General features: G+C 35.3%; 1 protein-coding gene across 6 annotated transcripts in view; it reads left to right on the top strand.

The window, feature by feature from the left end:
• Positions 1–27,335, top strand: part of Lrba (LPS responsive beige-like anchor protein) — a 607,623-nt gene that overhangs the window by 556,365 nt on the left and 23,923 nt on the right. For 4 of the 6 annotated variants that reach the window (XM_048813494.1, XM_048813492.1, XM_048813491.1 and 1 more), the window contains 4 exons: positions 3,347–3,539; positions 7,863–7,925; positions 13,260–13,415; positions 20,511–20,678. In XM_048813494.1, the coding sequence (XP_048669451.1) occupies positions 3,347–3,539; positions 7,863–7,925; positions 13,260–13,415; positions 20,511–20,678 (580 nt within the window). The remainder of the gene's footprint in view (positions 1–3,346; positions 3,540–7,862; positions 7,926–13,259; positions 13,416–20,510; positions 20,679–27,335) is intronic. The other 2 variants (XM_048813495.1, XM_048813493.1) reach the window with 1 other exon arrangement.

The raw sequence follows: 27,335 nt of genomic DNA, 5'->3' as shown, positions 1-27,335 counted from the left end.
AAAAAAAAAAAAAAAAAAAAAAAAAAAAAAAGATGGCAGGATTTTGACATTAGGAAGGAAGGAGCAACAGCTGAAAGGGCAAGACACAGACTGAGGCCTGTCCACCTCTGGTCTTTCTCTTTTTTTTTTTCTTTCTCTTCCCACTTCCACTTCTTCTGTGTCTTTTTCCCTTTTGCTTCTTTCTCATCTTCTTTCTACTTCCAGAGTTTTCCCCTTTATTTCTTTAGGAACATGAATTGGCCATAATAATAAACTATAATATTTATTTTTAAAAATATTTTTATCACCTTCTCACTACATGTTTTAAAACCAGTGAGACCAGATTTTAACAAACATAAAGGGTGAGTCTAGTGGGTTGAAAACTACTACACAAAGGCCATAACCAATGGAAGATAATGCCATAAAAATAGTAAGAATGATTTATGCTTGGGCTTTGGAATTAGTTTTAGTAATAGCTTGTCAGTGAGACCAGGCTGTTTGGGTGCTGGCTAATGGAAGCCCCTCTGCTGCCCCATTGACTTTCTGCCTGGGTCACCGCACAGCCATGGTTACTGAGGCAATGCACACGCTCCCATGCCCAGCCTTCCTTGTGGCAAAAGATTATTGGCTCATTGAAGCAGATCAGCTTTACTGTCCCTAGGTGGGAAGGCACATGCTCACATGAGGCGGGGGCACCCTCTTTCTTTTTATCTTTACCCTCTGAATTAAATACCTGAACTTCTTTTTAGACTTATATAAATTCTGGTTTTTGCCTTATACATAGGTGGGTGGAAAAGAAAGGCATAGTAAAAAGAAACTAGAGTTGGTGGCAAGTATACACTTAATCTGGGGGAAACCAAATGAGATCTGGCTACTTCCACTTCAGACCAGTCTCGCCTGAGCTCCCCAGGTTAAAAGAGGGCTTGTTCTCTTAAAGCTTTTTTTTATCAGTAGCTCTGCTTATCTGTGGCTGCTGCCATCGCCACAGAGCAGCCCAGGAAGGTGGAGCGTGCTGTCTTACTGCTGGTGCTCCTCATTCGTGCTTATTAGCGAAGGTTATGATGGAGCTCCTGAGAGAGCTTCTTGTGGTGTGCATGTGTGTAGGGAGCTCTAGTCAGGATGGGGTGTGCAGGAACTGACTGGAGGGACAGCTGGTTGTGAGACTGCTGTGGACAATTCTGGTATTGTATCTGCAGCCTGCTGTGGAAAGTGGTTTGTCCTTGCCTGTGGCTAAGAGTCAGCCCACTAGAGTCACTATGTAAACAAGACATTCTTCCTACACATTAGACATTTTTCGTGTGTGTTTTTAAGGGCATAAACATTGGAATTATTCAATTTGAGCCTAATTATATTTATAATATGAGCTGTTAAGCTCAGAAATATGTATGAACTTCCTTTCAGGGAGACTTTATTATTATGTTGTACTCTGATTTTCTCAGAGTTTATAAATTGACTTGAGTAAATATTATTTAAAAACTATGTAATTGAAAAATAAGGCTTGGTACTCTGAAATTATTTTCATTTCCCTTCCACAGGACTTGTTTAAAACTAGCTTATAGGATTTTTGTTCATTGTTGTTCCTTTTTTCTTATTTTTTGCCTGATTTCACAGAATTCCTTAAGAACCATATAAATGGTTCTTTGTGTGACAAAAAGTACTTACTGATATCAGGGATTTTAAAAATCAAAGGCACACACGTTTATTAATTGTTTTTACCAACATTCAGATGAGTTCCCCCATCAACCATCAGTGCACCCCACCCCACACACACACATACACACACACACATGAATACAGCAGAAATTAATGCCACCTCGTGCTGCATTAAGTGCATGAGCCATAATATACACCAGGTGTAGTAATTAGCAGGCACACGAAGGCTGCCTATTTGTCTGGTTTTGCTGCTGTTGCTGTATCCCCTTGTGTTTTCACACCATCAGATAGTTGGATTTAATTGAGGCCACATCAGATGAGGCATTACTGACACCTTTAATTGAATGAGCATCCAGGGAGGATTAACTCATAATATTGATTGGCTTTTAGCCACTTGCTCAGAAGGGTGTCTGGGTAGCTTATTAGTTGCCTTTATTTACACCTTTATGCAAAGAGTGCAAATAGGAATTCTTAGTGCAATATGTTTTTCTAAGTACTCTTAATAACTTTTTTAAAAGGACTGATAATAAAAATGCAAATGTATTTAATTTTTTATTAGCAGTTCTGAATAAATATGTGTTAAATATATGTGCCTACACATTTACATATACCTGGTGTTTTGAAATATGGCAGTAGGAAAGCAGCCAGAAGCATTTCATCAATGTGTTTCAATTCTGAATGATACTAATCAGCTATTAGAAAATAGACATGGTTGGAGAGAATCACTGAAAATGTACAGTGCAATTATTGTATGATAGCAGATTACCACAAAGTATAAATAAAGCCAATAAATCAGAGTTGTGTTGTATATGTCTTGGGTTATGACATATGGGTTGTAGCAATGTTCCAAATCCTTAGCAGTCTTCAAGATTTATTTTGTTGCAGGTTATTAGAAGAGTGTTTCATTTAACATTTTCAATTACTTTTTGCTTTCAAAGGACAAATCAAAAAAGTTTTGAGCTTTAGTTTTTTTTAATGAGAGGGATGAGAACCATCTAGATATTTCTCTTTACTTGTAGCTACACTGAGAACAGTGGCATTTGCATTACAATAGGCAGTGTTTATTACTTGGTGCACTATATAAATATATTGTTTTTACAAGTACATTTAATTATGCATTGCTTTGAAACACCTGTATAATTAAGTTGGTATATTACATTCATAAATTATTTCTTGACCATAATAATATATGCATGCTGCCTAACTATTGCTTATAAATATATTTGTTTTAATTATCTCTTTATTTAGTTGTCAAAATCTTTGAGCTAATTCAAGACTTCTTTTGATGATCTTTGGAAATTACCTCGGCTAGTTTTTACACCTATTGCCTATTCTTATCCTTCTTTTATTTTTAATCCCAAAGATCATTACGTAATAGCAACTAAAACAGTTTAATGTAATCCCAATACTTTGCCTATTTAGAATCTAAATCAAATCATTCTTTTAGTTTTCTATGGCAGTGGGGAGGGAAAGGGAGCTAATGACATTTATAGATTTTTGAAGTGTTTTTGTTTAACATATTCTACTTCAGTCCCCGAAAATCCCAAATAATGCCATGTAAAAAAATAAGCAAATCATGATGCTGTTTCTGCAGCCTTTCTGTGGCTCGACTTGCAACCTGTGTTAACATGGTCTTCTTCTTTTCCTGCTCTTTCTTCTCCTCCTTTGTCTTCTCCTTCATGTGTATTTGGGTCTTGTCATGCCCTCTCAACAGTATCTCCTCCTGCAGAGTCCATTGATGTTCACAGACCAAGCCCAGCAGGATGTCATCATGGTCCTCAAGTTCCCCTCTAACTCCCCTGTCACCCACGTGGCAGCCAACACCCAGCCTGGCTGGGCTGCTCCTGCTGTGATCACGGTCACTGCTAATAGACTCTTTGCTGTGAACAAGTGGCACAACCTTCCTGGTGAGTAAAGAAAGGCCAAGTGCCTGCTGAACACTGTAGGAAGATATTGTCATACCCACGAGTATGTATCTTAACGCTTGAGCTTTTGGTTAACAAGCATGAGTCTGAATCAAAATGTCGATTAGTTTGAAAGACTGGAAGAAGCCCCTCCCACCTCCGAGGTCTGTGGTACAAATGTTAAAGCTTAAACTGTTCTTTGGCATCTGGCAGTTTCTCTTTATCCTTGGAAATAAATATTGTTTCTAGTATAACATTTTAATACAATGACACTATTTTATTTATAAATAGCGTGTACTTATTTATCAGATTTTGCCCCCACTCATTCATTTGATAAATACTTTGAATTGTCTGATATCTGACAGAAACTTTTTGTGTACAGCACGATAGTGTTTGTTATGGAGTAGTTAAATTATACAGCTCACATGCTGCATGCCCTTCTGTTGGTACCTTCTATTCTTCCACTAAGAGCTGAATGACCATGCCCAATTAAAGTAACCATTAGAATCAAAAGCCATCCAAGTTTAAAGAGGTGGTAGAGTTCCTTGGCTGCAGTGTTTCTTCAGTGAAGATGCTGGGCTCACTCACCATCACATCTGCCAGTCAGTGGCAGAGCTTGAACCCAGGTTTTCCAGCTCAGATTTTATGTTCATCCCTTTGTGATTTTATTGCTTCTCATTAGAACAGAATGTTGGGACCTGAATTTAGCACTGTTCTTTTTTGCCCTCTAATTTAAGAAACAAAAGAAATAAGGAGGAAATTCTTCTAAAGTCCTACAGATTATAGGCTTTTCCCCCAAGCCATTGTTATAGGTAGGAAGTTCTAAAAGAATATATTTTAATGGTCTGTTAATTTGTCATTAAATCTATAAAGTGTGCATAAAGCACTACAAATTAGAATACCTGAAATTGGCTGCCCAAGTATAAATTCTTGAGCAAAGTCCTCATTCAAATTAATAGAAGAGATTTTAGAATGGAATAAAAGACATTCCAAACATAAACCTGGTATACTGACCTGATTCAATAAAGCATTGGTCACAAAGAATCTCTGGGTGGTATCAGAATTGATTAAATATAGTCATTTTCCTGGACACTGGAAGTGAAACAATGGAAACAATTGATTAGAGAATAGATTTTAGAAAAAATGGAGATGGTCAAAACTGAAGCTGACATTTAGTCTCTCTAATTGGGTCTGCTTCAATTGAACTCTTAGAGAAGTATATGCAAGTGACATACTTGTGTATGGACACTAAACATTATGATTTGTTTAAGAAATGTACTTTTGGGGCTCTCTGATTTCTATCCATTAGAAGAACATACTGGTGGGTATGTGCTATCAAACGTACCAAGGATTTACCTACTCTGTGTGCAGTTGCCCTTAAGAGTTTTGCAAATGTTTTAATGTTCACAACACCAGGGCCACCACAAATAATGCTTATCCTGGGTGGCTGTTTCTGACATCCTGGGAATTTCAGTTTAAAGAGAATTATAGAATATGGGAGGATATTCTATAATTCTCGTTAAACTGAAATTCTCGTCTAAAGATAGACTCAACTGCTGAAAAGTCCTGCTGTACCACCCCACCTCAGTCTCTGGAATTGCTGGCTCAGCAGCTATTAGACTCAAGGGGCTCCTAAGTCTCCAGTTGATACCCAGGTTGTAAGGCTACGCTCTAAGCATGGACAACTAAGCTCCTGGCATTCCCCTTTTGAGGAAGGGGAATGTTCCTGATTAAAAAGCTTGCTTCCCTTAGTACTTGGTGGCCAGGTGTTCTCTTCTCCATGTCCAATTTTTTGAAAAGTATGTAAAGTGAATTAGAGTTCCCTTTGCTGGAGTATCACTTATGGGGCATCTGACAATTCCTAGCCTCAGATCACCTTTCTGTAAGGTAAGAGCCTGGGGGAATGCAGAGTTCTACAGATTCTTTGCCTGTACTTTTCTCCTCAGTGAGTCCTCATTGTCTGTGCCTATGTCATTAGTGCTTTTCATCCCCACCTTTACATGCATGCTGCCTTTGCAGTGTGACTAGCAACTCTTCATAGATAAACACAAAGATGATAATGTGGGGCTTCACCACAGAGTTACCTTTCTAGGATGAGATCTCCAGTTCTGGATTATATCTACACCTAAAAATATTAAACATCTATTCTGTTAATCTGTGCCTCATTTCAGGTATGTTTGTATGCATCCAATATTTCATTTTATCTTTACCTGTTAGAATCCCTTAATTAAAACCAACATTAGAACTCGCTCTTTCTCTTCATTAAATATCAAATTCATGTTTCTCTAACTTTTAAAAAATTTTAGATTCTGTCTTTTCTAAGGATCTGTGATTTTCATAATTCATTCACGAAACAGCTAGCTCTGCCAGTTCTTTGAGTACTATCTATGTCCTGATTTAGAAAAGGCACAATCCTGGACTAGGCTGTAGCTCAGCAATACAGCATGTGCCTCAAACAGGCCCTGGATTCGATCCCTAGCACCTCAAAAGAGAAAAAAAAAATCTTTATCTTCCTCTCTCATTCAAAGGACTTGGAAGACCTCCTCCAAAATAAATAACAACAGCTAATGTTTATAAAGCATTTTCTAGTTTCTAAGGATCATTTTAATGATTTTATGGGTACTTAAGCCCTCCAACAAGTTGAGGATATAGATTCTGTTTTTAGTCAAACCATATCAAATTGCTGTTTTTATAGGTCAAAATGGTCAGGTTGGCAATTTTATATTATCCAACTAAACCCAGATTAGGGAACTGAAGCACAGAGGCTACATAACTTACCCAAGGTCACATAATGGTCAGTTGCAAATTACTGGTCAGATGGTCAGTGGTAAGATTACTTCCATAAGCCCTTTTCACTGACAGTGGTTTTAATGTTCCTATGAGCTTAGATTCTCAGAGAAGTAGAGAAAAGTTCTCAAGGCATTAGTGCAGATTGACACTGGTATTACTCTTGGGCAGACCAGAGGCTTTGGGGCTTTTTCCTTGATCAGGCAGCCTATGATTTCTTTATCAGCAGAGCCAGTAATCAGCAAAGGCAAATACCTTCAATAAAAAAGAGTGAGTCGTTGTGGCTTCAGCTTCTTATACACACTAAACTATAAACTTTAATGCCAGTATTGTACTTACTTAGATATTTATCAGTATTAATGGCCTTCCAGACATCCTTGAAAAGTTGGCATGTATTAACTAGGGAAAATAAGACAGTAAGTTTTAAAATAATCAAATGAACTCATTGAAATATATCTGATTATTATTTTCATCCCCTCAAAGACAGGAAGATCTCCTAAAATCTTATAGTATTGAGCAGAGCTCTATTATCAACCAAGTGGTAATGTAAATCCTTGTGAGTCTATAAAAGGCAGATACTAACCAGGGTGAATGCGTGAGTCATTTGGGGAAAATAGTTTGGAAAAGGGCCCAGAATTTAACTATCAGAACTGTGAAGCTGAAAAGATCATCTCTCCCAAACTCTTCCTTTTAGGGCATATGATGCGCCTGGCCTGCATACCCATCCAGTAGCTTCCTCTTTGCCCAAGTCCTCCTACCTTCCGCAAGGAGATGGCTTGCAAAACCTCTTTTCAGTTAAAAAAAGAAGCGTGCCTGAATCTTTAAAGTCATTTTGAGAATGGAACAAACTATTCTTAGTATAGATTGATTTTTCTAACTCATTTGCTTCTCAGAATATTTTTAAATTGAAACCATGGAAATATTAAATATTAATAAAACTTTTTTTAAAAACCCTCAATCCAATCTTTAAGAAAATATTTCAGCCAAATGCATTTAACTAAAACATTTATCTGCGGATAGCTTTCTTTATTTTTATTCAAACTTTCAATTGATTGCTTTTAAGTGATGGATGAAACATTAAATGTTCCCTGACTTAGAGCTTTCCCTTTCTCCATCATAAACTGACGTTTTTGTGGATCCTTTGTGCTGCAGCATTCAAAACTGCCTTTTTAAGAAGTAACGAAAAAATAGTATTTGCTACAGTCAGCAGATGGTTGTCACATTTTGTTTTCAGCACGCTTTACCACTTAATTTTGTTTTGTTGCAGCATCAGAGGTTGCCAGTCAAGCATCTGCTATAGCTTATGGCCCAGGACTGGAGCCACTGCTGATGGCACATGTTCAGAACAGCACTAATCTAAAATAAATGTTTAATAAGCTAGCCATAAAAGCACCTGGATTTTTAGTCTTTAAATTTCACAAAACTGCAAGATTTGGAGGTTGGAAACAATTCTACGTAAGATTTGACTTGTGCATTTTTATGTAGTTTACTATATGAAAAATAATGCTTTTTTTTTTTCTAATCTTTTGTGAATTCCAGCTCATCAAGGTGCTGTACAAGACCAGCCATACCAGCTGCCAGTGGAAATCGATCCTCTCATAGGTCTGTCACTTCCTTCTCTCTTTGCGATTCATTAAGCTCTGTATGGTGGCCCTGAAGTGTAGATTACAGTTGTTTTTCACTTGCTGGTTGCTGGGAATGGAATTTTCCTGATAAACCATTTGCATGCAAATTGGAATGCAATGAGCTGTGGCTATGCTGGTATTTCATCAACTCCCCCTCGTTGGTTTGCCTAATTTGAACAGGCCTAGGACGCGTGTCACTGAAAATTAATATGGATGCTGTAATAATGTGTGATTGAGAATGCGCATGAAGTACTGTCAGGATAATATTGGATCTTTTCATCACTCAGACTTGTTGATGAGCAGGAGCGAGGCACGTTATGATGAATTGGCGCACCGGTAATGTGATGGAGCTCCTTTGCTAGGGAAATTTTCATAATAACAGTGGGGTTCTTAGCAGCACTGTGTTGTGAAAAATAAAACTGTAGTGCCAGGGTTTCATCATTAAAAGAGATCAATCCTTTCTTTCTAGACCCTCCGTTCAGTCTGGGGATTAATGTGCAATTGCAGAGCAGTTTCAAAGTTGAAATATATTACCCAGCCAATGGTAGCGTTAAGATATTTGTATTCATTTTCCTAGGGTCCTGCAGCCCAATAAATTGCCATTGGAGGTTAAATTTGTTCGGGAGGGATAAAACAGGGAGAAGATCAGAAAGAGCCATTGGGATAAACTGTGCTTCTGCAGCACATGACTTAGAATATGTAATTGCTGCTATGTCTTTTGAGTAGGTTAGTTGGAATTTTCATCCTCATATGGGAGCATTTCAAATGTGGCATCACCAAGAATGTTCAGCCTTGAAGATGCTGTTCAATAACTTTTAGAATAAAAAGCCCAGTTGCCTCCCTCTGGGGTAGGCTACCAGCATTGATGTTTGGCTCATAATTTTGTCAGATTTCTCTGGTACAAATAAATTTGGTAGAGTTTAACATTTTTAAAGAAAGTGTATGAATTAATAGATTTATTTTTTCAAATCCAAGATGTCCCCTATGCATACATTACTTTTTTTGTCTTTAAAAGCTTTGTCTCAATAGAGAGCTAAATGGCTACCATTTGCAGGTAGACTATCAGGATGGACAAAAATAACCTAAAGCTCAAAACCAATTTATTTACCATTTTTCTAAAATATAAGCAGAAATCTAAAAAGCATCTATATGAAGGATAAGTACTACTATTTTCTAAATTGCATTTTGCTTTGAATACATTTTTTAAAAAAATTAAAATCTTACTTGTATAGCTTTAGAAGTGAGGAAAATAGTAAAGCCCATTCTCTAAGTCATAGAAAGCCTTATTTCTGATTTATAGGCTCATTGTTTGCTTTAAAATGTGCCAATAAATATCTTTAGTGTAAAGTCTAATGAAATCCGCAATTGTAACCTTTATAACAAGGATGGGTAAGCTTTTTTAGTAAAGGGCCGGATAGTAAATATTTTAGGCTTGTGAGCCATGAGGTTTCAGAACAACTACCTAACTCTGACATGATAGCACAAAGCCACCATAGACAATACATAAATAAATGAACATGGTTGTTTTCTAATAAAACTATATATATAAAAAAAAACAGGCATGGGCCTGATCCATCCTGTGGACCATCGATTGCCCTCTGTGCTCTAGATCTCCAGTCATTAGACTGTGCCTCTGTTCCTAAAATCATTATTTAAAACCATGTTATCTTCTCAAAAATTTTAAGGTTGACTTCTAAAAGTTTCATCCCAAGTTGAAATACTTAGAATTTCTGGCATAGATAAAAAAAAAATTGTATGTATCCAATGGAATCCCTAAGTATCAGAATGAATTGATACTCAACAATTTCTATTTTTATTATTATTATTTTTTATTTTTGGTACCAGGGATTGAACTCAGGGGTACTTAACCACTGAGCCACATCTCCAGCCCTTTTTATGTTTTGTTTTGAGAAGGGCTTCTTTGCTAAGTTGCTGAGGCTGGCTTTTTTTTTTTTTTAATATTTATTTTTTAGTTTTCGGCGGACAAAACATCCTTGTTTGTATGTGGTGCTGAGGATCGAACCCTGGCCGCACGCATGCCAGGCGAGCGCGCTACCGCTTGAGCCACATCCCCAGCCCCTGAGGCTGGCTTTGAACTTGTGATCCTCCTGCCTCAGCCTCCTGAGCTGCTGGGATTACAGGTGTGCACTACTGCACCTAGAAAAAATTTCTATTTTTTAAAAATGCATATAAAAGCCCTTAATAATTAGAGATTTTACTTCATTCCTGTTTCATCTTCAATTTATGTTTTTATCCTACTTCCCACACATAATTTTATCTTACCTTTTTAAAATTACACTTTTCAGCAATAAAAATATACAGAAAATTAAACACAGGTATATAAATTTAAATTTTAAAATTGTCTATGACCAGAAGGCTCACCTTTCTACAAAATTAATCTACATTGAGTGATCATTATAAGTATTAATACTTATGTTAGCATTATAATAAAATATTTATTAAATGTAAAAATAACACAGACATTTATTGGAAACCAGTTTTTATTGAAATAGATGGAGCTTTCCCCCAATTAGTTTGGGTATTCCTAGATGGACCTACTGTCTGTCAACAGGTCTATCCTACTATTTTGTTTTTAAGGATGGGAATGATAGCCAGGCAAGGTGATGCACGCCAATATCCCAGCACTTGGGAAGCTGAGGCAGGAGGATCAGTTGAGTCCAAGAGTCCAAAACCAACCTGGATATTGAGACCTCATCTCCAAAATAAAGAAAGATATGGAAGCTCTAAGGAATGTTACTCACATAGAAAATAGATGAGAAAGGAAGGAGTTTTAACTGTGTCAGACATCTTTGAACTCCTTTGTATGTGGCAAAATGTATATAGTGATCTAATAATAAGTTATCTTTGTGGTCTAATAATAAGTTATCTTTCATTGTAACAATCTATTATTGAAGCTTATTTTTAATGATGTATTAATTAACAGTGTGATTAGATCCTCATTTTATTTTATTGAAAACCACCTTAACTACACAGAATATATCTAAGCATTCACTTTTTGATATCACATCACTATTTGAATTATCCCTGTATTAAGCTCCCAAGAGATGTTTATACCCTGGGGTAAAGCATCCTAGTAAGACTCTACATGGAAGGGAAATATCTCATTATTTTATCTAGTGTTAGAAGAGCATGAGGAAAGGGAGACGAGAAAGGAAAACTCACAGGAGAGTTCTCAGGCAAATCAATTTTAGGCAAGAGAATATGAAAGTTGAAGAACTAGAGATTGATTCCCTTAAAAACATCTGTGCCTGTTTATCCCCTGGGAAGTCTCATACCCCTAGGGGTATGCATGCCTGAGTTTGAAGACTGCTTATTTAGACAAATATACTCAATTTTCATTGAATAAAAGTACTTTACTGAATCTCAAGAAGTTTACTATTGAAAACAATAAGATTATGTAAAAGCTGCTGTGAAATATACTAGATAGATAGATAGATAGATAGATAGATAGATAGATAGATAGATAGAAGGCTTTGTGATGTTAAATTATAAGCACTTGCTTAGGAAATAGTTCATCTTAAGGCTGAAGGGGCATCATCCTTTGTCCATGGGTACTTTGTGGTCCCTGAGTTCAAAATTATGCATATGCCCAGATCTGTTGAAGAGGTTTTCCCAGAGGCCACTACCAAAAAGTGACCAATGGAAGTTTATATCATAGAAGCAGAAGTCATATAAACACTGCCCAAAATAAGCATTTTCATAGTTCCCATGTGGAATGAAATACTTGCACAAATACTTGCAGTAACCAGTTTAGAAAGTACCACATATATTGTTTTTGATTTCTAGGTTTGGGGGAATTAAAAAAAAATGTATCACACACCTTCACTGCAGTAGGATACTGTTTCTTTCTACTACGTTACCATATCCGTAAAAGCTTTTTCATCTGCTAGCAACTTCACTTTGTGTGGAAGAATGGGGAGAAATGATCCCCAACTAGAATTCTGCCTGTTTTCTACTGCTATTACTTTCTAGTCCATTAATTCACCCGAAGTATAAGAAACCTACTTTACCAAACAGTTATCTCCTGACCTAAAATAGCTACACTGTACCCACAGACTTTGGTAGAGTTCTGCAGGACTTCGCATGTACATGTGTATCATGTGGTGTATACCATAATGGCAGGGACGATTCCATCCTCTGTGTCCCCAGTGGTTTCCAGCACAGCACAGGAGGGTGTTTGGAACACTTTTTTCCTTGTTTCCGAGCCTTCTATTAAACCATCCACATAGACTTAGTTATTATGCACAATGAATATAAATATCTTTCTATTTTCATATTTATTAATAATGTGTAACTTTTTTCCTCAAAAATTGAAAACTGATAAAAAGAGCTTACTAGTTAGATGCAGAAATTAGTATTGTCCATTCTGAATTTCTGGTATAATAGAGTTTCTTTCACAGTGCGAGAACCATTATTTGCATTGGAAAATAAAAGCTAAATTAGATCCCCGGAAGCAAAGCCAAAAATGCATCTCAGTGAAAATTCCTTCTCTGATAATGGCATACTTGATAGTATCCTCCAAGAGGATTATTACTTTTCCTGGTGCTTCGTGTCACTCTGTGTCTGCCCTCATGCCTTGTGACAAACCGCATCTCAGGTGCTCTGAAGCACTTGGAACACAATGCCAGACTGTCTTGTTTTATTGCTTCAATAAGGAGTAAGAAAGTGGCAGTGTGCTGTGCTTTGGCTTTTTCAATTACAAGAATCTTTAATAAATAGTCATTTTAGCCTTTCCTCACATGCAAGCACAGCTGTAAACAGGGGAAATGGGAGTTCCCATCTAGTCAAATTAAAGACCCGTTAAAGCCAAAGTAGTACAAGATGCTACAATATTTCAAGTATATGACATTTAAATCCTAATATCTCTTCCTTGTGACAAAATGTTAAAGGTAATAGATTGTCACAACATGAATCCATTCTCATGACAATAGATGTAATGAGATTGTCAGAAACACAAACCTAACTGTGATGCAGTCTGGAGGTTGTAATCTAGTTTGGTCCTGCCCAAGAGCTAGAAAGCATGTACTGCGAACTGTACACTATTTTTAAATTGTATGTTATTATTTCTTTCCTCTAAGCAAAAATTTTTTACCAAGATCTTGAACTTAACCACCCACATTTTTCTAGCAATTGTGTTTTCCTATTGGGTTTTTCAAATATTATTAATTTAAAGGTCAAGTATTCTTATTTTAGAAATTGTCCCCTTTCCTCCTCACCCCTAACTCCCAGTATGACAATCTTTGTCCATGTGTGCTTAGTAGGTTTTTCCTTCCTTCCTCTATTCTCACAGCCAGCAATACAGGAATGCACAGGAGGCAAATCACTGACCTTTTAGACCAAAGTATTCAAGTCCACTCCCAGTGCTTTGTCATCACTTCAGACAACCGCTATATTCTCGTCTGTGGCTTCTGGGATAAGAGTTTCCGAGTCTACTCTACAGACACAGGTAATTTTTGTTTTCCTCCATTAGTAAGCTAAAGTTTGTAACTATTGGCATTGAGAGGCTTAGAATGCTTTCCTTATCTTCTTCCTTCCAAAAACTATATAATTCTGAAATTTGTAAAATAAGAATGAGAGGACACTGTTTTCCTCTTTCAAAAAATAATCTGCTGCTGGGAATGGTGGTGCATTTTGTAATCCCAGTGCCTCCAGAGGCTGAGGCAGGAGGATCACAAGTTCAAAGCCAGCCTCTCCAATTTAGTGAGGCCCACAACTTGATGAGACCCTGTCTCAAGAAACAAAACAAAAAAGACTGGGGATGTGGCTCAGTGGTAAAGCCTGGGTTAAGTCCCCAGTACCAAAAAAGAAAAAAAATTATTATTTAATATTATTTATATAAATATTTATTTTATTATTATAATAATCTGCCAACTAATCTGCCACATTGTCCACTATTGAGTAAACTACAACTTGTTTTTAAGTAGCAGTCTTTTATAGTAGGTTTATCTACCAGGCACCGTTTTCAAGGCAAAACCCCCTATGAAAATACCATACACATATGTATGTGCATGATCTTATGACATAGTGTATCTTTCTGCTTTTGTGTTATTTAAAAGATTTTCTTTTCCTCACTAGAAAGACTCATTAAGTATCTCTCTTGGGAGTAGATATCTTGCCTCCACCCAATTCTGCATAGAATGTTGCCAAAAGCTGCACCATCATGAAGAAAAGTAGCAGACTACTGATTTTATGTGTGACAGGAACTCTTGTTAAAATATAGTTTAAGTCTGTATATGCATTTGCATGTATCTCCCTAGGGGACAAACAAGCTCTCCTCTGTTATTACAGGAGATACAACCCAAGAAATGTTTATAAATGTTTGCATTATAGGAAAAGCATTTAGATATTTCATGGAGTTTAGAAACAGAGGATAAAACAAACACATAATAAATATGTAATCAAATACTTTAAATAATTAAAATTATATATCAGTTCATTAGACTAATCAATATTTATTATGGAAGTGTATTTTTTTGTTTGGTTTGGTTTGGTTTGGTGCCGGTAATTGAACCTAGGTCCTCATACGTGCTTAGAAAATACTCAACCACTGAGCTATGCTCTGAACCCCTGGAAGTAGATATTTTAACTAAAACAAGAATCTACATATGTCTTAGTGAAATATTATTACAGAATGGAAATATCTATTTAATTGAGATTTCTAGTTAATTAAATGCTTTAAGGTAAATAATCTTTCAGTCTTATTAGTAATATATAAAGTATGAGTTTATGCTCCTATATTACCAAGTATAGTGTATTGAAAAATGAAGTATTCATTACTCAAGGAGTTTGTTTTTTTTTCTTCATTCTTTTATAGTATTGCAAATAGCTAAGAGAAAGTAGGGAAATGATAATTGACCATGAACCTTTCGTTGAGGTAACTCCAGAAATTGTTTTTAGGCATGATTTTTGCTTTATGGAATTGATGATCTAGTTTTTTTTTTATAGCTTATATCTTTGTTCTGGGGGTCTTGAATAAAGCATGCTCATTCAGGCTTTTACTAGATGTTTTAAGTCTTTGAGGTGGAACACTATTGAACCTGAAATTTCACTAACTTTCTTTTAAAAATGCAATGGGAACTGACTGGTAAGTTTTCCTAAAATGTAGGAAATTATAATGAATTTTTATAATGAATTTGCTCTGCTTTGAAATCAAATTCAAATTTTAGCCTTTTTATTCTATGGTATTGACAGCCTTAGCATTACTTGATCTCAAATTGTGCTCTCTTTTTTACACAAATTAACTTTCAGGTTAAACCTGCTATATCTTCTCACTAGATTCTTGTAAATATTCTTTTAAGTAGTATATTGGTTGTTCACACATTAGAAAGACTTATTTTTAAATTTAGATGGTATAATTTGTTCCTTTTGGTTTATACTTATTAGTTTCGACAGTGCATACAGTTAAGTAACCACATCACAATCAAGGTACAGAGCAACTCCACTGCCCTCCAGAATTTCCTTTGTGCTGCCCAACTTCTTCCCACACCCTCAGCCTCCTGCAAACACTGCCCCGTTCCTCATCTCCTCTTGCCTTTTCCAAAATTTCATATAAGCGATTTTGACATTTAAGTTTTTTTAATTTGTTGATGTTCCCTATTTTTTTAAATATATTTTTAGTTGTAGATAGACACAATATCTTTATTCTTTTTTTCTGTGGTGCTGAGGCTCAAACCCAGTGTGCAAGGCAAGCAGTCTACCACTGAGCCACAACCCCAGCCCCAGATGTTCCCTATTTTTTAAAGGCATTGAATGTTAATATTATAAACCAAAAGTAGCTTCACTTTCATAATACTAATAATTAAGCTAATTCCTATATTCACAGTTTTTTAGAATTTATAAAAATTCTTTTACATACATGATATTGTTTTCAACTCACAATAATCCTGTGGAGTAGACAGATGTCCTTATCTTTATTTTTCAGATGATTGAAGTGAGGTTTAAAGAGGTTAAGTAACATGTTGAAATTTATGTAGGTAATGCTGATGGAACTGGGCCTTGTAATTTAGTTCTTCTGTCTTCAAATATAGCATTCGTTGTGATTGTACCCTCTTGTCTCATACAGGTGTCACCAATCATTGGTTAATTTGGAAAACATTATAATTTGTAACACTAAGTTCTTGGTACATCTGCCATGTTACATAAAATTTAATAAACTAGATATCAGTTGTTTTCCTTCTCCCAAAAACCTAATGTATTTTTTAAAAATTATGTGTGAATACTTTAAACTTCATTTCCATAAGTTGTGAATAAAAATATTTATTTATACTTGCCAGAGACTTGAAGGAAAAAAAAATATGTCAAATGATAATCCAAGTATCTTTCTCAATGTCTATATGCAAACTTGGATGGTAGATTTTAAAATAATCTAGTTAAGGTAAATGCATTTGTTTTTAACAACAAAAAGAATATTAAACATTTTTTTCTATGTTTGTCAGAGAAGCATGGGAAAAACTGTATGATCAGTAATATATAATGGCAAAGCTATCACAAGTGTTGAATTCAATTATATTTTAGCACACAAGCCAAAAAAAAATTCCTTCTCTTATTAGATTTGGTGGGGGGAGGAGGGAGGAGAAACACGGTTGTAACAGGAAATTCTTTAAACATAAATCATGTTTTCGGGGCACAACCAGAACAGCAGAGGCAACAATAAAACCTTCCCCCGGCAGTTGGAATTATTTTCAGGCCACATTTTAGATTCAGTGGTGCAGAGTCCTGAGCTGGAATTTTTTTATTTGTAGCGCAGCTGTCAAATAAAACATTAACTAGAAAATTTGTTCTGTCAAAAAAGGGATATTCTAGTGCTTGTGGTAATATTTGATATTAGTGTGTGGAGAGGTGGACTAGTATTAAAGGAAACAAAAAATAAAGGTTGAGGAACACTTATGAGATTATCAGAAAATAATTTACCAAAAAGAGCAGCAGGTATTTATATGTTGTGATTTATTTAGGAGGAGTGAGCCTCAACCTCGTAGCAACAGCAGAGATTGCCACAGAAGCCTGCCAGAGCAGGGAAAAGTAAACCTAAAAAAAATAATGTTTTCCAGGGTTGGGTCTGAAGTATAAATTGTAGAGAGTAAAGTTAATCTTTATTAAAATATGAAACCCTTTCCAAGTAACTGTGTAAATGTCCCCATCTTATGGAGAGCTTCCCCGACACCCAAATTGTGTTCCACCTTGTTACTTTCTGTGATCTTCTTCTTTTCTTGTATAATTCTTGTCACTATTTGTAGTTACATGTTTGTCTGTTTGGTGTCCCTGGACACCACCATGCCATAGTTGGTGCTCTGAGAGCAGGACTGTGTCTGATCACCACCATGTCTACCTAAACAAGCCTGGCACTTGCACTCTGCAGGTGCTCAGTCAATAGTTTTCAAATGAAAAATTATTTTGATAACTATATAGGCAAAAATTAAGACATCAGGGAATTTTAGTTGCAGAAGAATGCACAGTGACTGAGTATATGCTTTCCAAGGGCTCTGACATTGGAAGAACGGCCATGGACTTAACTAATGGGAATTAACACGTGAATCTTAGAACATTCTGCCTCTATTTAATGCAGCCTTATTTCCTTGCTAAATCTTTCCACCCTGTGCCCACAGGTGTTGGGAAGTAAGGTAGCAAGTAAACAGCTGCTCTTTGGGAACCTCCTGGTGCCCCCTCCGCACCCCCTACCACAGGTTCCTACTGAGTTCTAGTTCTTTATCTCATGCTCCTTGCTGAGTTTCACATTCAAAATAAGTCTATCTGGAAATAACCTATTTAAGTCACCCCAGTATTTACACACTCACACTTAGCAATAGGCTAAACACAAGTCACTTACATACTCACTGATCAACACATACACACAAGATGGAGTGTCCAGTTTCCTTCAGTGATTAAAACACACTAATTTAACGTTCAGTTTTCTAATTATTAGTAAGAGTACATTCAGCCAGGTGTGGTGGTGCATGCCAGTGGCTCAGAGGCTGAGGCAGGAGGACTGCAGATTCCAGACCAGTCTCAGCAACATAGGGAGGCCCTGTCTCAAAATAAAAAAAATATATATAAAGGTCTGGGGATGTGACTTAGTGGTTAAGCATCCCTGGGTTCAATCTCCAGTACAAAAGAAAAAAGTACATTCAGCTACCTGACTTCTCACTTCTCTTATCTCATGTAAGGCCTGCCTGTAATCTCATGGTACCCATTCACTACTAGACCTCTTCATTTTAAAATGAAGTAAAAATTATTATGTTTTTCATACTTAATTTTCTATTTTGGTGTTTTTGATTCTGGAAAGTCTTGAATTCTTACCATAATTTAAAAAATCTATATAACCTAATTTTGTAAGTGAAAATTTTGTTGGTGTTCATTTAAAAGGCTGGGGTTGTGGCTCAGTGGTAGAGCGCTTGCCTAGCATGTGTGAGGCCCTGGGTTGAATCCTCAGCTCCACATAAAAATAAATAAATACAATAAAGGTATTGTGTCCAACTATAACTAAAAAATAAATATTAAAAAAATAAAGTGGGCTGGGGATGTGGCTCAAGCGGTATCGCGCTCGCCTGGCATGTGTGCGGCCCGGGTTCGATCCTCAGCACCACATACAAACAAAGATGTTGTGTCCGCCAAAAACTAAATAAATAAATATCAAAAATCTCTCTCTCTCTCTCTCTCTCTCTCTCTCTCTCTTTAAAAAAATAATAAAGTAAAGGTACTGTGTCCACCTACAACTTTTTGAACATTTAGCAGTTAACACCTGCCTTGACTGAAGTCTTTGCTTCCACTGAATCATGGGAAGAAAAGAATGTACTTTTTGTTTTGCTTTTGAGATTGAAATAAATTTGATATTAAAGTTACTAGTACTATGCTATGTGCAAGACTACCACTCATGAGTGAAAACATGTATTCAGCATTCCACCTGATGTGGATAATATATCTTTCAGCATTTTATTTTTAAATTTTTAGACTTGTAATAAACCTTAGGTTTATTTTATTCCTTTGGTAGTGAGGATTGTAATGTAAATGTGTAATGTCCCCATCTTATGGAGAGCTTCCCCGATACCCAAATTATGTTCTACTTTGTTACTTTCACTGATCTTCTTCTTTTCTTGTACAATTCTTGTCATTATTTGTAGTTACATGTTTGTCTGTTTGGTGTCCTTGGACACCACCATGCCATAGTTGGTGCTGAACCTAAGGGTTCTTCACCATTGAATTACCTTCTCAGTCCCTTTTATTTTGAGACAGGGTCTCACCAAGTTGCATAGGTCTCACTAAGTTGCTGAGGCTGGCCTGGAAACTGTGATCCTCCTGCCTCAGTCTCCTAAATTGCTGGGATTACAGGCATGCACCACCAAACCTTGGGTTTATTAGAATCAAGAACTTAAATTTTTTAATGCAAATGCTTTCTTAGTTACATTCATTATTAGCTTGAAAAGTTAAAAACACTTAGATGCCAGTACTTCTGAATAGTTTATTATGTATTCCAATTGAAACACACAAGCTTTTTAGGTACATTTTTTTTCTTCAGTTTAGTAGTCTTTTTCTTGACTATTTGAAATATTTTTATGACTCTACTGAGACTTTTTAAAAAAATCTATGCCTAATAGATTCTTTGAGATTCATTTGTAGATTCTGTAGACATTTCAAAGGAATGTTAGTAGAACTAAATTTGGGGATGGTGTAGAGGAGCTGCGACAGATACTTAATTCTGTAGATGAGTTCTTATGAATTTTAACACAATCTCTGGCTGAACAAAAGTTCTAAAGGGCAAGGGCTTTAGTGTTTTTTCCTGACATCTTCCTGACATCTTTACTTGGACATCTCTTCCTGTGTTTGAAGCCCTGTGGGTATAGTAAGTTGACTGGGTTCCTCTCCACTGTACCCAGCCATCACCATTAAACTGCCTAATCTTGATTTCATCATCACCCCCAAAGGAATTTTCATCATTTAGACAATTAAAACAAAGAAAGAATGACTTGGCTCAAATTGCAATCACAATAAATTAGTCTTTTCATCAAAAATTACATTGGATGGACTCATGTAATCCCAGTTTAAAAAAGCAGAAGCTCTCTCCAAAGTGACTTAAAAGAAGAAGAAATACATTAAATCTTCACTGGTTTATATTAGTGAAATCTGAATTACAGAGTACTTTTACAGAAGGGCAACCAAGCTTTGTTTTATTTTCAATCATGTAGGATTACTCAAGAAAATGTTAAAAATGGTTCCAGTAAGGGTGCTCCTGAGCCTGCTTTAATAAGTAAACACAATCCATTTGTTACTTACAGTAGCCATTTGTAAAGGATATGGTCTCTTGGTCCTCAAGAATCATTTGTTGAAATAGGTTTAACATATGCCTTTCAAAAGTGTTACCACTGTTTAATTGATTTTTTGTTATTGTTTGTATTTAAGGAAAAATTCAGAGTTGTTGTTATAAAATCCGAGTTTTCAGAATCTGAGTTAAAATGGCATCACAAGTTGTTATCTGCTCACTAGAAACTTATTTTTTTAAATAGCAATTTAGTAAATAGTAAATTTAAAAGAAAATTGTTTTCTATTTCAGGAAAATTGATCCAAGTGGTGTTTGGCCATTGGGATGTTGTCACTTGCCTCACTCGTTCTGAGTCATATATTGGGGGAAATTGCTACATTCTCTCAGGGTCACGTGATGCTACGCTTCTGCTGTGGTACTGGAATGGAAAAAGCAGTGGAATTGGAGATAACCCAGGTGGTAAGTACAACTTACATTTTAAGTAAACTTTTACATGTGATGTAGAAATAACATATTGCAGTGTAAGTTACCTTATGGTGAGAGTAAAACTGAATAATCAAGTATTTTTAATTTCTTGGTTATAATTTAAGAAATATCTAAATGGACTGGTCATTAAAACATTTTGTGGCCATGATAATTAAAATTGATGCATGAAATCTTACTTTTCTGTTATAAGTTATTCTTACAATCTAAAACTGCTAGCTCTTCATTGGAAATGGCTGTCACCAAATAAAATAGAGGTGTTTTATTCATGAACAAAAAGATATAACATAAAAGAACAATCACATATTATCTTGTTTATTGAATTCATATTTTAAAAGAGCAAAATAAAAATTATAATTTCATGGAAATCGACCAGTCTTTATAAAATTATGCTTTCATTTACATATTAAAAGATAAAATAGGTCATAAAAGGCCAATATGGAATATTCAAATTGGCTCTTGGTTTTTCAGATGGGAAATGAAAATGTTCACCAACAGCCTTAAACATCTTTATGAAACTGTGCTGAAGGCAGTAAAACAAAAAATGTGTAACCATTTAAAATTGTAATTCACAGAAGGCAAAAAAGGAAGCAGCAACCATTAAAGCCAATCGCACACAGCTGCAGAAAAGAAATGGCTTCAGAAAACACATTAAGAAGTAGGAAAAAACAATTAAAGGGACCACCTGAAAAATGAGAATTTAATTAAAATGATTATGACAATAGTGAAGAATTCCTGCAAGAATAGCTTTAGATTTTTTACTTCATAAGGTAGAGCATTTGAACTGCTCTTAAATATTTACAGTTTCTTAATATAAAGTAAGTCACAATGTATTTGGCTAAGGAAGGATCATGTTGTCCCTGATTACCTGAATACTGTTGTATTTACTTCTGTCACTCAGCCTTAAATTATGAAACACTGTGAATATGTTTAAGCCCATTGTATTTTGGATCAACTCCACAGAGTTGTGCTTAAATGGATAATATTTGTGTGAAAGCAAAAGCTTTGTTCAAAAAATTTAGTCAAAGGCTAGTATGACTTTAAAAGGAATATATGCAAAGTATTTTTCGAAGTTGCTTCTTATTATGTATGTTATAGCCTTTGGACTGGTAAGTAAACACAGATTTTACTCAGTTAACTTTTAATATGTATTTCTTATTTTAATGAAAGTAGGAATAACTCCCTACATGTATAGAATATAAAAAATCAGTGGTTATAATACTGTGGATAACTCAGTCTTTGTGATCAGATCAAATCGTAGTGTGCACGTGGTGTGTATCTTACATATTTATACAGATCTCTCCATTTTATGCATATAGTTACAGTATCAATTTTAAAGCTACCAGTTTTAGGGATTTTGTTCTTCATATTCTGTAGGAACGTACTTGACGCTCTTCTCATATGCACACTGATGTTCCTGTTCTTCGGCCTTCTGGCCTCTAGGTTGAGTGACTAGTTTCAATTTCTTTTTTCCATTTACAAGATTTACTAAATTATCTCAGGTGAACTTAAATTTGACATAGATAATCAATCTACCATTTTATTATTTATCTTAAAACATTTAGGAACAAAACACACGTACACACATCTGCAAAGGAAGCAATGTGAGTCTTGGTTGTTTTGTTTTCTTTTTTACTCATTTACTTACTCATGTTTTGTATGCTGTGCATAGTCATTACTAATGTGTATTCTGAGACGTAAAGACATTACTAGCTATACTCATATGTAATTGCTGTTGCATTTCAGAAATTTAGGTATAATGTGTTTGTTTGGTGCAAGACTTAATATATTTTAAAATGAGAAATCCTCAGCTTTTCCAGAACGTGGAAACTATTCTATTTTTATATGGGGGCTTGGTGGTATACGTTTAAATATATCTTTATATACTTAGGTATTTTATAAATTAATGTAGAGATGGTTTTTTCACGCATGCTCTTTAAAAAATGAATCAAGTAGGTGTGACCTAATCTGGGGTTCGTAGTAAAATCTAAAATCTAAGTTCCCAGTTCTGCTGTGGTTCTTTTCTCTTGTCTATAAAATGAAAGCAACAGCAGTAACTGGCCTAAGGTGTTATCAGAAGCACAGGATGCTCAGCAAATAAATCACCGCACAAACACCATCTTGTTGGCATTAGAGTACATATTATAATGTTATATTTTTCATGAAGCACTTCATCTATACTCTCTCATTGTCTGTAGTATGGTGGACATTAACTCCTAGTAATGCTGGTAATGAGGAGGAAAAAATAAAAGAATAATAAAATAGCACATCTAATACAAATTTTAGAAAATTGTAATGTATCTTGACTAAATTAAATTACCTTTCTCAAAGTGAACCTCGTCCTTTCTGGCCCTTTTATAACATCTGATGTCCCAATTTAATTTAGCTTTAGCTTTGAAGGATGAATCTGGGAGAAAGACAAATAGGCACTTTTTCATATTATAAGAATTTGCACACATTAAAAAAAATGAAAAAGCTTTTCTAAGCTTTTTGAAAGAAAATGACAAAAACAAAGACATTTTTAGTATGTATAAACTAAAACATTCACACAAGCTGGTTTGGATTTTATAAGCCTCTGGCTCATTGATGGCTCCACGATGCAGACAGAGCTTTTCAGAGGGGAGATGTAGGTTCTGCTCATTCCTGTAGCATGTCTCTTAGGTGCAGTAGAAATGACCTTCAAGAAGTGGTCAGGCTTTTATATACATCTAATTGCAATATGGCCTGAAAATGCATATAATGCCTCAACCTTAAAATTTGTATTTTAGACTTATTTTCTTTCTTGAAGGGGGAAATAATTAAATGGAAAAAACTAAGACATTGCTTTTATTTCATTTTATAGGCCTCATTCAGCTCTCATTTAGTTTTTAATTTAAAAATCATAATAACAAGTGGAAATTTAACTTGCTAGGGTCATGAGCCTATGTGTATCATTCTCTTCAAATATGATAATGGGGCTCTATGTAAAGTTGATAACCATGTAGCTATTTTAAAAAATGCTATCCAACATAAATATGCATCTTATTTGGACAAAATCAGGCTAATTCAAGCTTGATAAAGCCTATACGTGGTATAATTTGGAGTTTTAAAAAAAGATTCAGATGTTCTCTGAAACCTGCCTAGAGTACTTAGCAAAAGGCTTGCTTTCCTGTATACCACCAGATAGTTTTTCATTTTTTACTCTTTTGTCTTGTGATGGTTAATCTGCTATGGAACGCAGTTTTCTCAGTGACAAGAAAACTTAAAATAAGATTCATTTGGTTGTGGATTTTTAAAAATAAAATTAGCCAAGCGTATTTCAATGACAGATATTTTCTATGTAGACGTACATTGCCTCTCCTTGCCCTAGGACTTGCTCTCTCTGTTCTAGAACTAAATCTTGTCTAGCAGAAGACTTTTCCTGAGATATTTTTCTTTCAGAATAAAATTGTCCATACTGCACATTTCCAAATGCTAGAGAAAATATGCCCTCATGCATTCAATTGGTATTTAAATAGTTATTATTTATTGACTGTTTTATATTAATAAATTATAAACTTGGATTTTAAAAATTAATGCTTATTTGGCACTTTTAGGTCTTGGAGTAATTCTTTTAAAGCCACAGTTGATTAGCTTTAGGAGCAAATGGTTGCTGACTGTGAGAGTGTTGCATAGATTTGTGTGTGTAGTATTTCAGTAAAGTACTTTTCCATTCTTGAATTCTGGTTTTGATTGAAAGGTGGCATTTTTTTTTTCCTTTTTGCAATCAGACATGCTAATCTATGTCAGCTTTCTCCTTTATGGGAATGGCGTCTACTGAAAAAAAACAAAACTATTCAAGTTTTTTTCATAACAAAAAGATTCTGTTCTTTAAGAATATTTCAGCACCGTTAATTAGAAAGAAGGTTTTATTAACCATACGGCTAGCACTAACAGACCACAGAGCTGTTTTTTAAAGTACTGTATGCCATAGCTGCCCTGCTTTTTCTCTGTCTAAAACTTCATTTTGTTATACTCTCATCAATCACTTAAGTCATTACCGTAAATCCTACTGTTGTTAATTTTACTAGTATCACCCTAATGAGACATTCCTGCAATAATTAAAAATGAATTCTAACTTTAAGGCATTCTAAATTTTTTTTTAATGAATTTGGAATGATCTTGCCATGTGACTATAAATACCACTGATAAACACATAGACTACTCATCAAGTCTGTAAGAGAAGTAGTATTGTAAGACGTCCAGGGGTGAATTATTCACTGGTTGCCTCTGTGCACATGTGCTTATGCATATGTATATTTTTGTACACATATTTAGGAATTATGTCTTTTATCATAAAGCCTAATATGTTTTACTGAAGCTACTGATAAATCCTTATTCTTTGTCTTGCCAAAATATAGGTGGATGCAATACAAACCATATTCCTCTTGTAAGTAGGTGGCCTAGAGCACCATCTGCTGGATGCATTTGGGGACTTACCATGGGAAATAGGAAAATCAGTACTTGGTAACACAGATGTACTTTGTTTTTAATTGCCTGTGGTTTATTATTTATGGGTCACAAATGCCAAGATGTGTACGTTTGTGATAAAATATATTAGTTTTCAAAGGGAATCCACGTTATTCTTTTAAAACATTTTTTTTTGGGTAGTTGTAGATGGACAGAATGCCGTGTGTGTGTGTGTGTGTGTGTGTGTGTGTGTTTGTGTGTGTGTTGCTAAGAATCGAACCCAGTACCTCACACATGCTAGTCATGAGCTCTGCCACTAAGCTACAGCCCTAGCCCTCTACTTTATTTTTTATTTTGCCCTACCTAACATGGATTTGGAACTTAACAATAACTCTTTTAAGGAAAAATCACAATATATGCCTAATAAAACAAGCGCTGCAGTTTTTATGAGATAAACTCATTATCTTATTGAGCACAGGTCTTTTGTAAGCTACATTTGGGCAAAACTGTTTAGAAGGTATTTTAATTTAGATTCCTTATGTTCACTAGATTTTGAATAGGAAAGCTATGCTTGAAGCTAGTAGCCTTTTTATCCCTGGGACATGACTCTTGATCTGATTCTTTGTCAAGGGCATTAATTCAAGGATGTACCTCATCCAAAGCTTCCCTTTTGGCTCTGCTTTTGGTGTATACCATTGTACCAAGACTTCCCTGTGTTTTCTTTCTCCTTGAAGAATTCAAGTAGGGTTTTGAAGCAGTATGCCAGCAGTATTCAAGTTCAGGCGACATTAAAAGTATGTCTATGAAATTCTCCAGAAGGTCTAAGATGTTTAGTGCTCCATGATGTAATGCAGGCCTTCAAGTTCCAGCAAAACAACTCTGTATTTACTGCTTGTAACTAATAGTATATGTGGTAAAAGGAATTATATTCATATGGCAAATGAATACAACCTTAATGTGCACCATATGCAGAGTGGTGGGGTGATGTGCCAATATATCACATTTATTTACCTTGTTTAGTTGCAGAGAAAAATGACTATACCATTCAGCCCATAGGCTACAGTCATTTAAATATGAGAACAGGAGAACTGATGATTTATGCCCTCGAATTGAACCTGAGTATCTTCATATGTAGACTTCAATAGAGCCATACCAGAGATGGCTGTCTGATACTTCATGCTCATATAGGAATTTTAATTTCAAACAATTTCTGGAATTAATCTAAGATGGTACACATTTTCTCTAGCCAATTAAGTTTTACTGTGTCGACTCTCGAAATGTGGTGCCATCTTTCATTTAGTTGAGAAGCTGAAGGTACCCCAAAACTATGAGTTTTGTGTCCCTCCTCATTTTTAAATCTAAGAGTAGAATTCTTCTGCTTTTAGAGCAGGGCATAACTGTGTGTGTGTACGTGGACCTGTGGGCTGAATGCACAAGTGTGACATTATTACAGCACTACTAGGGCCACATTTCGTTAAGATCGCTGAACAACACACTAGACTGACTTTACTGCCTTCTGAAAAGTTCATTTCACTAGAGGAACTGTGTGGCAGCTCTGTGTGTAAATGTCTCACATTGTACTTTAAATATTCCAGAGAATGTATCGAAAGAGAGATAGTTTTACAAGAAATTCATAGGCATGTGTCTCTGATTTCTTTTACAAAGTAGCAATTACCATATTTTTTTCTAATTAACCTCAGTTTTCATATGCTGTCCCTACTATCTGGCTTACAGAAGTTTAAGTGTTAACAAATTTTTAAAAATTCATTTCATTGGTTTTTGACACTACCATTAACTCATTAAGTATGTCATCATGTGTCATTTGCCTGATAATTTTTTTAAACTAATTTTTCTTGCATTCAGGTGGGTTTGGTCAGATTTCAGGTTTGAGAATTGAAGTGCTGTTGGGCAAAAACTTCCTTATATTTCTTTCTCCTTTTGTGGCTTAAGGCTACATGACTGTCAAGCTTTTTAGCTTTTATTCTTTGTAGCCTTCCATAACAGAGAGATTGCTTTATTTCCTTGGGGTGAATAAGGTCTACATGTTTTTTATAGCTAAAAATGTGAAATCCCTCTTATATTTTTCAGAGTGCCTTACTTATGTATTTTTAACAAAGGAAGCTTAAAAATGTTAAGACATTACAAATAATTTTAAGTGATTTGGGTATTTAGTATAAATAGATTTTAGAATTTTTATTTTAATTT

Source organism: Marmota marmota, unplaced genomic scaffold, assembly GCF_001458135.2.
Source record: "Marmota marmota marmota unplaced genomic scaffold, marMar, whole genome shotgun sequence".
Classification (NCBI taxonomy): Eukaryota; Metazoa; Chordata; class Mammalia; order Rodentia; family Sciuridae; genus Marmota; species Marmota marmota.
Note: the sequence above shows the minus strand (reverse complement) of the source record. Positions and strands in the feature narration are given on the sequence as shown.